Source organism: Cherax quadricarinatus, chromosome 89 (genome assembly GCF_038502225.1).
Source record: "Cherax quadricarinatus isolate ZL_2023a chromosome 89, ASM3850222v1, whole genome shotgun sequence".
NCBI classification, from domain to species: Eukaryota; Metazoa; Arthropoda; class Malacostraca; order Decapoda; family Parastacidae; genus Cherax; species Cherax quadricarinatus.
In genome coordinates, this window is record NC_091380.1 from 9,413,186 (window position 1) to 9,425,516 (window position 12,331).

The following is a 12,331-nucleotide window of genomic DNA, read 5'->3' on the forward strand; positions in this document are numbered from 1 at the left end:
CAAGTCATTTTTTAACTCATCCTCTAAGGACATTTATTGTACAGTGGAACCTTGGTTTTCGTATGCCCTAGTTTGTATGGTCATTTTTTAACTCATCCTCTAAGGACATTTATTGTACAGTGGAACCTTGGTTTTCGTATGCCCTAGTTTGTATGTAAAACTATTGTTCTCTATACATGTATAATGTATTTGTTGTTAATATTTTTGGGTGTCTGGAATGGGTTAATTGGATTTACATTATTTCTTATGGGAAATATTAACAAAAAATACATTTTGTAGAGAATAACTAGAGTTTTACACACAAACTAGGGCATATGAAAACTGAGGTTCTACTGTATGACAGAAAATTATAAAATGTTGACCAAATCTGCTGCTTGTGTAATGTAAAAGAAGTTGAACCATCAAATTCATGAGGGTTACGTACCTAGACGTAGGTCTTCGTGAATTCGGTGTAATAAATTTTGATACATTTGGGATTTTGTGCTTTATAAGGACATCTCTCTCTAAGCACTGCTCTAATTTAGTTAATATTGATAGACATAAAAAAGTAATTGGAAAGGAAAAGGAGATTTAGTTGTGAGAAATTCACAGAGCACATTTTGAGCAAAAACTTAATTTTCATTTTAGAGGTTACTGCAAATAATTAGCATTGTTCACAGGTCTTTCAGCAAAATATAGTTGATCAAAGCTTGCAGATTAGAAAGCTTGAAAATTTGTAGGTTTCCCTATACAGGAAGGCCCCACATTTCAGCTTCCCTCTTGTTAGTGTTCAACTATTTCGGCAGTTTTCAGCTGAGCCAGTGTTCATTATGATCAGCACTTTTTCCGCTTTTTTGCGTCAGGGAAGGGCATCTGGTGCCATATTTTCAGGCAAGTATTATTTTTTTTTTTTTTTAATCAAATCGGCCGTCTCCCACTGAGGCAGGGTGCCCAAAAAGAAATAAAATCCCCAAAAAGAAAATACTTTCATCATCATTCAACACTTTCACCTCACCTCAACATTTTCACTGTTTTCGCAGAGGTGCTCATAATACAACAGTTTAGAAGTATATACGGATAAAGATGCACAACATATCCCTCTAAACTGCCAATATCCCGAACCCTTCCTTTAGAGTGCAGACATTATATGTACTGTATATATTCACTTTACTTTAGTTTCTTTTTTTTAAGGCCTGGCTGTATTTAGCACTTAATATATGATAGTGTAAACATGTTCTTAAGCATTTTGTATGCAGTTAATAGTGAAACAAAAGATATAGAAATTATTATTTTTTCTTTGTTTTTATTAACACACTGGCCGATTCCCACCAAGGCAGGGTGGCCCGAAAAAGAAAAGCTTTCATCATCATTCACTCCATCACTGTCTTGCCAGAAGGGTGCTTTACACTACAGTTTTTAAACTGCAACATTAACACCCCTCCTTCAGAGTGCAGACACTGTACTTCCCATCTACAGGACTCGAGCCCGGCCTGCCGGTTTCCCTGAACCCCTTCATAAATGTTACCTTGCTGACACTTCAACAGCATGTCAAGTCCTAAAAACCATTTGTCTCCATTCACTCCTATCTAACATGCTTACGCGTGCTTGCTGGAAGTTCAAGCCCCTCTCACACAAAACCTCCTTTACCCCCTCCCTCCAACTTTTCCTAGGCCAACCCCTACCCCGCCTTCCTTCCACTACAGACTGATACACTCTTGAAATCATTCTGTTTCACTCCATTCTCTCTGTATGTCTGAACCACCTCAACAATCCTTCCTTGGTCATCTGGATAACAGTTTTGGTAATCCCGGACCTCCTCCTAATTTCTAAACCACGAATTCTCTGCATTGTATTCACACCACACATTGCCCTCAGACATGACATCTCCACTGCCTCCAGCCTTCTCCTCGCTGCAACATTCATCACCCATGCTTCACACCCATATAAGAGTGTTGGTATAACTATACTCTCATACATTCCCCTCTTTGCTTCCATGGAAAAAGTTCTTTCTCTTCACAATCTCCTAAGTGCACCACTCACCTTTTTCCCCTCATCAATTTTGTGATTCTCATCTTTCATAGATCCATCTGCTGATACATCCACTCCTAAATATCTGAATACATTCAACTCCTCCATACTCTCTCCTTCCAATCTGATATCCAATCTTCCATTACCTAATTTTTTTTTTGTTATCCTCATCACCTTACTCTTTCCTGTATTCACTTTTAATTTTCTTCTTTTACATACTCTACCAAACTCATCCACCAACCTCTGTTATTGTTGTTTGTTGAATGTGTGTATTTGTATTGTTTGTATGATTTGTTGTGATAGTGCGACCAATATTTTTTTAATATTCTCCGTAGGTAGGCATCGTCGTGTTATGATGGGTTGTTGTTCGGGTACAAAGATGGGGGTGAGAGGGATGGAAGGAGGGTTTGTGGGGGTTTAGGTTGGGTGGGTGTGGTGGCAATGGCTGTTGAAATATTACAACCTAACCACCTCCTACTATTACCCACTTGCCAGCAATTTATACTTATTGAAGGGGGTTGGGAACCTAACCACCAAAAAACAGGGCCCTCCTGTCCTGTATAGCAAGCCTTCAAAAGGTGTTGCCCATTACATCTGTAATACAGTGGTACCCTGAGTTTCATACAGCTCCCAACTCGAACAATTATGTAAGTGTATTATTGTAAGTGCTTTTGTAAGTGTATTTTTGGGGTCTGAAATGGACTAATCTAATTTACAGTATTCCTTATGGGAACAAATTCGTTTGGTAACGACACTCGAACAACCTTCTGGAATGAATTATGTACAAAACTCAGGGTACCACTGTACAGTGGACCCCTGGTTAACGATATTTTTTCACTCCATAAGTATGTTCAGGTGCCAGTACTGACCGAATTTATTCCCATAAGGAATATTGTGAAGTAGATTAGTCCATTTCAGACCCCCAAACATACATGTACAAACGCACTTACATAAATACACTTACATAATTGGTCGCATTCGGAGGTAATCGTTATGCGGGGGTCCACTGTATTTGTATATGTAGACACTTTGCTTTATGATCAGATGTGCCTATGATTCTATGATATTTCTGGGGTTGGTGTTAAAAATTAAATTTTGAGGCTTTACGGTATAGTCTATCCTGTTAGGGTGCTCAATTTACAAAAATAAAATTTTTCAAGTGAAAACTGGACTACTACCTGATGGCTGTGTTAGCCTGTGAGCTACTAGTAGCAACAGCCTAGTTGATTAGCTAATCAGCAAGAAAGTCTGGCCTCAGGTTGATTATTATTATAATCACGGGGGAGTGCTAAACTCGCAGAATTATACAGCGCACGTGGGGGGGGGGATGGAAGGTATTCAGGCTTAATTCAGGAAACTGGAGCACAGATCAAGAGCCCCTCATCAGCATCAAGGAACCTCCCTTGAGGGAGGCTTCAGGTTGAGCTATGAAGATACAAGAACATTCCAGGTAGTCACAGGTGTATCCCAGGTTATTGAAACTGTATCACTTCTTTACCTTTTGTGATGTGATATACATAAGTTAGCATATACTGTACTGTACTGTGAAGTGTTGGAGACACTGTGGTGATAATGTCAAGGTGAACTGCCGTCTAACTAACCATAGTGCAGTTCACATTATTTAAATTAATAACTTCCTTAGAGCAGACCCACTCTTTAGCATACCTAATATACTTTATAAATCTTCCCCTCTTCAAATTTAATATTTTAAAGGGAATAAGAATTCCTCCAAAGACGCACATTAGTCAATGGCAGCTCGTAACGCCAGTAATATGTATACAGTGGAACCCCGGTTTTCGTATGCCCAAGCATAAGAAATAATGTAAATCCAATTAATCCATTCCAGACACCCAAAAATATTAAAAAAAATACATTTTGTGGAGAATAACCGTGGTTTTACGTGCAAGCTGGGGAATATGAAAACCAAGGTTCCAATGTACTATCACACCACATCAGACGTCTATTTTTAGTCATTTTGTATCTCATTCCAACAAAAAAAAAAATAAAAAGTTCACTCGTGTAGAAAATGGTGTGTAAACCTGACCACAAAACAGTCAGAGAATAACGCTCTACCAAACTTTATTTACATACACATAACTTATAAGATTTCCAGGAAAACTTTTTGGTGTGAAGTAAGTTTTAGAAACTATTATGGAAAAACTGCAGTAATGGTACACTAGAGCCAACACTGAAAATTGCACACAGTGATCTCTGCTCCTGTGTTTCCATATAGGTAATAACAGTGAAAGATAGTACACAAGCAACTAAAATTTATTTTAAGATTGAACCTTCGTTTTGTATTTTTTAACTTGTTAGTTGTAGACTGTATATCACTTTCAAAGGTTTGAAGTGTCCAGGTATTTACTGGTATATACACGTGCATTTTTCACAAGCTCGTATAGTACTATGGGTTTAGCTCCTTTCCATTAATATAATTATCAGGGGCTCCTAAGTATCAAATAAAAAGCAGAGGATGTTTTGATTTTGTCTTGGATCATTATTGAACAGATATATGTTGCTTCAAGGGGAGGTCCCTTGATGCTGGTGGAGGACTCTTGCTCCATGGAATTGGAGCTACCATCTTATTCCCAAGTACTGTAAGACCCCTTCAGGTTTAGTGCTCCACCATGGTAATTAAGTGAGGGAGAGAAAATTTGTAAAGCAGACCGGCTGAGGGGTGGCTATGTTCTATATCTTATTATATACTTCCGCAGGTGCTGGATGACCCATATGGTCATCCAGCACCTGGGAATGAAAGGCAATCATTCTTGATGGTAGTGCCAAGTCCCTGGATCAAGAGTACTTCATGAGCATTAAAGCAGTCTCTCCTCTCCCCTCTCCTTAAGTGGTCCCTAAATTATCAGGTTATGAGAGAGGAAAATACACTTAGTAAGAGGGCACCAGTAGGTAAAGGTTGGAAAGTTTGCTGATGGCAGAAAAGTAGAATAAAATGGCAAGAAGAGAAATTGTCTAGGAACTCTAAATTGTTACATATTATTATTATTATTATTTTTATTATAATCAAAAAGAAGCGCTAAGCCAAAATTGTTACATAGGTGCAGGTAGGATACTCTTGGTAGAAGAACTGACTGTACTGTACATGTATATTGATGAGGTGGAGGCATTAATGTTTGATCCAATGCCTTTTTATTAAATGTCTTTCACTAGATTTGCTGGCATTAAGGCATTCAACCTTGAAGGGCCACTGTGCATAGGTTTATAGTACACATCATGGGCATACAGCAGACCATTAGGTATGAACTTCACTGAAAGGAATTATGCCCCACTAAGCCTTAATATTTATTGATTATCTCTTTTTGTTAAGGGAATTAAACCCCTCAAGGAAGGTTCCTTGATGTTGGTGAGGGGCTCTTGATTTAGGGAATTGGATCTGTGCTCCAGTTCCCCGAATTAAGCCTGAATGCCTTCCACATATCCCCCCCAGGCGCTGTATAATCCTCCGGGTTTAGCACTTCCCCCTTGATTATAATAATAAGGGAATTAAATGAAACAGTTATTATATATTGTATTTAATATAACAAAAATGGAAAACTAATGCCTAGAAGAGATCACAGTAAAAATTTACCAGTGTTCATTTTGTAGTATATACAACTAATATTTTATAATGTGCTCATTTAAGAGGTGACATCTTGATTAATATTGATCATAATTTTCTATTTTAAATTTGTTTTGTAAAGTTTGCTGAAAAAGGACAAAATAATCAGGGAATACTGGAGACAGTTTTACCATTAGGATCAGTTATCTATTTCATTTCCAGGATGTACATAATTTTATTTTCGAAATGTGTACTTTCAGCCTCATACTTAAGTCTATTAGTCTCGTGTGTAAATAATAGATCATGCAGCAAATGAATGCTACATTTGTACATTTGCATGATTGCATGGTAATGTACTCAGTTAAGTGTTTCTCCTTTTGTAACTCTTGCTTCAAGGTACTCAATGCGCCGCTCCAACATAGTCAACTTCTCATTGAGTTGACTTAATTTTGATCTGCATGACATATCAAAGCTGTTCAGAAACTCAGCAATTCTCTTGATATTGCTGGTGATGACCTAGAAAAAAAAATCAAGGGTATTACTTTAATAGAGTAATATAATAATTTATTAAACATAAATACACGAGCTAATTTGTAGGGTTTGCTGGTCTATTTCTTTAATTTCCCTAAATATGTTGACTGGTCTTTAAGACTTGCTTTTCTTTTAACTAATATTGCATTTGTTCTGAAAGTAGTAGTAGTAGTAATAGTAGTAGTAGTAGTAGCAGTATTGTTATTATTTTTTTTTTTTCAACAAGTCGGTCGTCTCTCACTAAACCCGGAGGATTATACAGCACCTGGGGGGGGGGGGGATGTGGAAGGCATTCAGGCTTAATTTGGGGAACTGGAGCACAGATCCAATTCCCTAAATCAAGAGCCCCTCACCAACATCAAGGAACCTTCCTTGAGGGGGGCAGTAGTAGTAGTTATCTTCCCCAATAACTCAGTGGTTAGGTTATACTATATTGATAACTTCCGAGTCTTAACAAGTGAATTTTTCTTTAGCTCTATTAGGACCCAAGTCAAAATAATCACTTTTTCTCTGGTTAGTTTAGCATTAGACCTGCAATGAACAGGGTTAGTAGGAACAAATTTCTGAAAATTAGTCGGTGAACAAGTTTTCTAAGCTAAAGTTAGATAAATTATTTAAGTGTCATATAAAATACCTTCCAACTTAAATATCTTCAATTGATGAAAGAAAGTAGCATTTAACAGAGGTATTTGACAGGTAACATAATTTGATTTTCAGTTAAAACAGCTTCAAAGAAAATAGCACATCATAAATTTTAGGACATGTATATAATACATGATATTAGGGTTGTTTAAGTTAATCTCCTTAAACTAGACCTGAACCATAGTTAAGTTATAGCTTGCTTCTAAGTTATATTCAGCTGGGTACAAAGTACTGTGAAAATGTATAGGTTTATATCAGAGGCCAGAGTTCCTGGTGTTGGGTGTTGAGTGACTACATTCTTATGAAAGATCCAGTCATATCTGAAGTCAGGTGCTTATATGTGGGGTATCAAGATACAGTAGATACTCCAGTTAATTCATTGCTTTATGTTGTCTGTAAAAGTTGCTTTAAATGTAATACTACCTTCAATGAGGCTTTTAACATTACATAAAATGTTGAATTCAGAAGAAAACTGCATGATTTTACCTCAATGTATTCACGATTAATCCAGTCTTGCTTGATTTGTTGTGTAATAACTTGATTGCGGGCCGACATCCTGTTTATTGTTGTAGATTTACTGAAACAAGTAAAACAGAAAAGTTGCTTATGAAGACAGACCATAATATCAATGGATATTTTACAAATGCCTAGTTGGTGATAGGACTAATGTCTTGTTTATACTACTACATATTTAATGTATAAATTGGTACGTAAGAGGATGGCAATATATATAAACTACGTGCATGAACCTGGGATTAAGGGTAGTAAGGGTAGGGAAGGGGTCACCCCAGAAATAATTTGAGGGAAGCAGTAAAGGAAGCTTCAGTAAGAATTTTAACGGAACTAAGCATCCAGCAGACTTGTGTGAATGGAAAAAAAGTGGACGACGGGATAGCATAGCTCTACTCATGTAGCCACAGATGAGTAATTAAAACGTGTAGTTCATACATCTGAAGCCTAAAATATAATTTTCGTGGAAATGCCGACAACATTTGAAAAATATCTTTACTTATTACTTCAAAAATGTCGCTGCAAAGATGATTTTGTAATGAGAATTATTTTACCAACAAATTTTGAGAGCATTAAACTCCATAACCACTTTGCACCTTTATATATCAACATCATTGACATAATGTTAGTATATATTCTTATGAATTTATAGTACAGTGGTTGATAAGAGGTGTGGCTGGACATACAGACGATAGGGAAAAGTCGGATGACTAGGAGGGCATATAAATCTGTGATAGATCAAATTTTGTTGGAACAGTGGTACCCCGAATTTCGGCCATAATTTGTTCCAGAAGGCTGTTTGAGTGCCGTTACGGAACGAATTTGTTCCAATAAGGAATAATGTGAATTACATTAGTCTGTTTCAGACCCCCAAAAATACGCTTAAAAAAGTGCTTACAAAAATACACTTAAATAATTGTTCGAGTTGGGAGCTGTATGAAACTTGAGGCACCACTGTACGTATTTTTAACCCAGGGTAGGGTGTGTTAGCCACCCAGGGTAGGGTGTGTTAGCCACCCAGGGTAGGGAGTGTTAGCCACCCAGGATAGGGAGTGTTAGCCACCCAGGGTAGGGAGCATTAGCCACCCAGGGTAGGGTGTGTTAGCCACCCAGGATAGGGAGTGTTAGCCACCCAGGGTAGGGAGCATTAGCCACCCAGGGTAGGATGTGTTAGCCACCCAGGGTAGGGTGTGTTAGCCACCCAGGGTAGGGTGTGTTAGCCACCCAGGATAGGGAGTGTTAGCCACCCAGGGTAGGGAGCATTAGCCACCCAGGGTAGGGAGTGTTAGCCACCCAGGGTAGGGAGTGTTAGCCACCCAGGGTAGGGAGTGTTAGCCACCCAGGGTAGGGTGTGTTAGCCACCCAGGGTAGGGTGTGTTAGCCACCCAGGGTAGGGTGTGTTAGCCACCCAGGGTAGGGTTTGTTAGCCACCCAGGGTAGGGAGCGTTAGCCACCCAGGGTAGGGTGTGTTAGCCACCCAGGGTAGGGTGTGTTAGCCACCCAGGATAGGGAGTGTTAGCCACCCAGGGTAGGGAGTGTTAGCCACCCAGGGTAGGGAGTGTTAGCCACCCAGGGTAGGGAGTGTTAGCCACCCAGGGTAGGGAGTGTTAGCCACCCAGGGTAGGGTGTGTTAGCCACCCAGGGTAGGGTGTGTTAGCCACCCAGGGTAGGGAGTGTTAGCCACCCAGGATAGGGAGCATTAGCCACCCAGGGTAGGGAGTGTTAGCCACCCAGGGTAGGGAGTGTTAGCCACCCAGGGTAGGGAGTGTTAGCCACCCAGGGTAGGGAGTGTTAGCCACCCAGGGTAGGGAGTGTTAGCCACCCAGGATAGGGAGCATTAGCCACCCAGGGTAGGGAGTGTTAGCCACCCAGGGTAGGGAGTGTTAGCCACCCAGGGTAGGGAGTGTTAGCCACCCAGGGTAGGGAGTGTTAGCCACCCAGGGTAGGGAGTGTTAGCCACCCAGGGTAGGGTGTGTTAGCCACCCAGGGTAGGGAGCGTTAGCCACCCAGGGTAGGGAGTGTTAGCCACCCAGGGTAGGGAGTGTAAGCCACCCAGGGTAGGGAGTGTTAGCTACCCAGGGTAGGGAGTGTTAGCCACCCAGGGTAGGGAGTGTTAGCCACTCAGGGTAGGGAGTGTTAGCCACCCAGGGTAGGGAGTGTTAGCCACCCAGGGTAGGGAGTGTTAGCCACCCAGGGTAGGGAGTGTTAGCCACCCAGGGTAGGGAGTGTTAGCCACCCAGGGTAGGGAGTGTTAGCCACCCAGGGTAAGGTGTGTTAGCCACCCAGGGTAGGGAGCGTTAGCCACCCAGGGTAGGGAGCGTTAGCCACCCAGGGTAGGGAGTGTTAGCCACCCAGGGTAGGGAGTGTTAGCCACCCAGGGTAGGGAGTGTTAGCCACCCAGGGTAGGGAGTGTTAGCCACCCAGGGTAGGGAGTGTTAGCCACCCAGGGTAGGGAGTGTTAGCCACCCAGGGTAGGGAGTGTTAGCCACCCAGGGTAGGGAGTGTTAGCCACCCAGGGTAGGGAGCATTAGCCACCCAGGGTAGGGAGCGTTAGCCACCCAGGGTAGGGAGTGTTAGCCACCCAGGGTAGGGAGCGTTAGCCACCCAGGGTAGGGAGCGTTAGCCACCCAGGGTAGGGAGCGTTAGCCACCCAGGGTAGGGAGCGTTAGCCACCCAGGGTAGGGAGTGTTAGCCACCCAGGGTAGGGTGTGTTAGCCACCCAGGGTAGGGAGTGTTAGCCACCCAGGATAACACAAGAGTCAGTACATCATCCAGGACTGTCATATTTCCATTGTGGTCCTTTAATCTTCTCCCCCAGGATGCCACCCACACCACCACACCCCAGACACTCAGCGTGTAAGACAAGTGCGTTACCAACCAAGCCACGGGTCATGACTTCTTACAAGTATATCCACCAGTTATCCAGCAACAGTTTAGGTCAAAGGTCATGTTAGTGTTGGTCATTACATTAACATAATTTACGCCGATATCTTAACCAGTGTGAAAATATCGGCGACTTCTCCCGATATTGAGGACTTGAGGTCGGTGAGATCACTGGGATAATTAGCTAGATTTTGGGCACCAAATAGGGAATATCCATGCAGTTTAATATTATTTATATTTTTTGTTGTGCTCAAGCCATTGGTCCAAGATACAACAATGTAAAATATTTAATATAAAAGTTTGAAAATAGACCGAAAATAAAAGTCGATCAAAAAAATGGAAATACAGTATTTGTAAGTTTATTCTAGGTTGAAGATTAATAATATATCACCACAACATGAACAGTAATATGATTAATTAACTTAACAATGGAATATAAAAGAAAAGTTTGTGAAAAAACAGTTAATTTAACCTGAACAATAATGAAGGAACAATCAGCTGAGAGACAATGTTTACAAACTGAGGCGCCGCCGCTGCTGCCACCTGACGTCCACCACCCTAACTAAATGCGCGCCATTTATGAATCTTTTTGTTTTTTACATGACTTATACAGTGCCTGCACTCTGAAGGAGGGGTGTTAATGTTGCAGTTTAAAAACTGTAGTGTAAAGCACCCTTCTGGCAAGACAGTGATGGAGTGAATGATGGTGAAAGTTTTTCTTTTTTGGGCCACCCTGCCTTGGTGGGCCACCCTGCCTTGGTGGGCCACCCTGCCTTGGTGGGCCACCCTGCCTTGGTGGGCCACCCTGCCCTGGTGGCCACCCTGCCCTGGTGGCCACCCTGCCTTGGTGGGCCACCCTGCCTTGGTGGGAATCGGCCAGTGTGATAATAAAAAAAAAAAATAAAAAATGACTTATACAAAGTTTATTTGGGTACAGGTATACATAAATACAATTATATTATCATACATAGCAGCATGTGTGTAGATTACCCACCAGGTTAACCCAAAAAAGTCTGTGATTTATTTCCAATGGGATCATTTTTTTTTTTTATTTGGACATGATACATAGGTACACAAATAACCTGCACATAGAAGAGAGGAGCTTACGACGACGTTTCGGTCCAACTTGGACCATTTACAAAGTCACACTAACCAGAAGTGGAGCAGGGCGGCTATATATAGGCAAGAAGAGGTAGTGGTGGTAGTAGAAGTAGTGGTAGAGGTGGTAGTGGTAGTAGTAGTAGTAGTAGGGAATTAAGGAGGAGGAGCCAGTCAGATACAAAGAAAGGGGAGCACTGCAAGGACGCTAGGTGCCCACAGAGGGAGAGCAAGTGCACAGAGGTGGGGGGAAGGGGAAGTGATGAAATAAATAATGAAGGAACAGAATCACGCAACGGAAGAAAGAAAGACAAAAAAGGAAAGAGGAAAGGGGAAAAGGGAGACGAACAAAAAATGAGTCGTGGCTTCGTCTCTGTAGATGCCTTCCTCTCCCACTACATTGTAAAATGCTCCAAACTTCAGAACACCCGTGACTTAACTTGTTTCCTCATTTTTTTTCTTCTCCCTTTTCTCATTTCCTCTTTCCTTTTTTGTCTTTCTTTCTTTTGTCGCGTGTTTCTGTTCCTTCATTATTTATATCATCACTTCCCTTTTTCCCCACCTCTGTGTACTTGCTCTCCCTCTGTGAGCACCTAGCTGCCTTGCAGTGCTCCCCTTTCTTTGTATTTGACTGGCTCCTCCTCCTTAGTTTACTACTACTACTACTACTACTACTACTACTACTACTACTACTACTACTACTACTACTACTACTACTACTACTATTACTACTGCTGCTGCTGCTACTACTACTGCTGCTGCTGCTGCTGCTACTACTACTACTACTACTACTACTACTACTACTACTACTACTACTACTACTACTACTACTACTACTACTACTACCACCACCACCACTACCACTCCCACTACCACCTCTACCACTACTTCTACTACCACCACTACCTCTTCCTGCCAATATATAGCCATCCTGCTCCACTTCTGGTTAGTGTGACTTTGTAAATGGTCCAAGTCGGACCGAAATGTTGTCGTAAGCTTCTCTCTTCTATGTGCAGGTTATTTGTGTATTGTTCCAGTCACGGTATTGTGCCTTTTTTGTTATTTATGATACATAGGTGTACAAAGAAATACAGTGGTTGAGTG

At 41.3% G+C, this 12,331-nt stretch overlaps 2 protein-coding genes across 3 annotated transcripts in view; one reads left to right on the forward strand and one right to left on the reverse strand.

The window, feature by feature from the left end:
- Nup133 (nuclear pore complex protein Nup133) overlaps positions 1–12,331 on the forward strand; it is a 77,470-nt gene that overhangs the window by 24,525 nt on the left and 40,614 nt on the right. The window lies entirely within an intron of this gene.
- Positions 5,522–10,685, reverse strand: HSPC300 (haematopoietic stem/progenitor cell protein 300). Its single transcript, XM_053788836.2, has 3 exons — positions 10,602–10,685; positions 7,223–7,313; positions 5,522–6,079 (listed from the first exon to the last, which is right to left on the reverse strand). The coding sequence occupies exons 2-3, from the start codon at positions 7,289–7,291 to the stop codon at positions 5,921–5,923; spliced, it is 228 nt and encodes a 75-aa protein (XP_053644811.1). The 5' UTR covers positions 7,292–7,313; positions 10,602–10,685; the 3' UTR covers positions 5,522–5,920.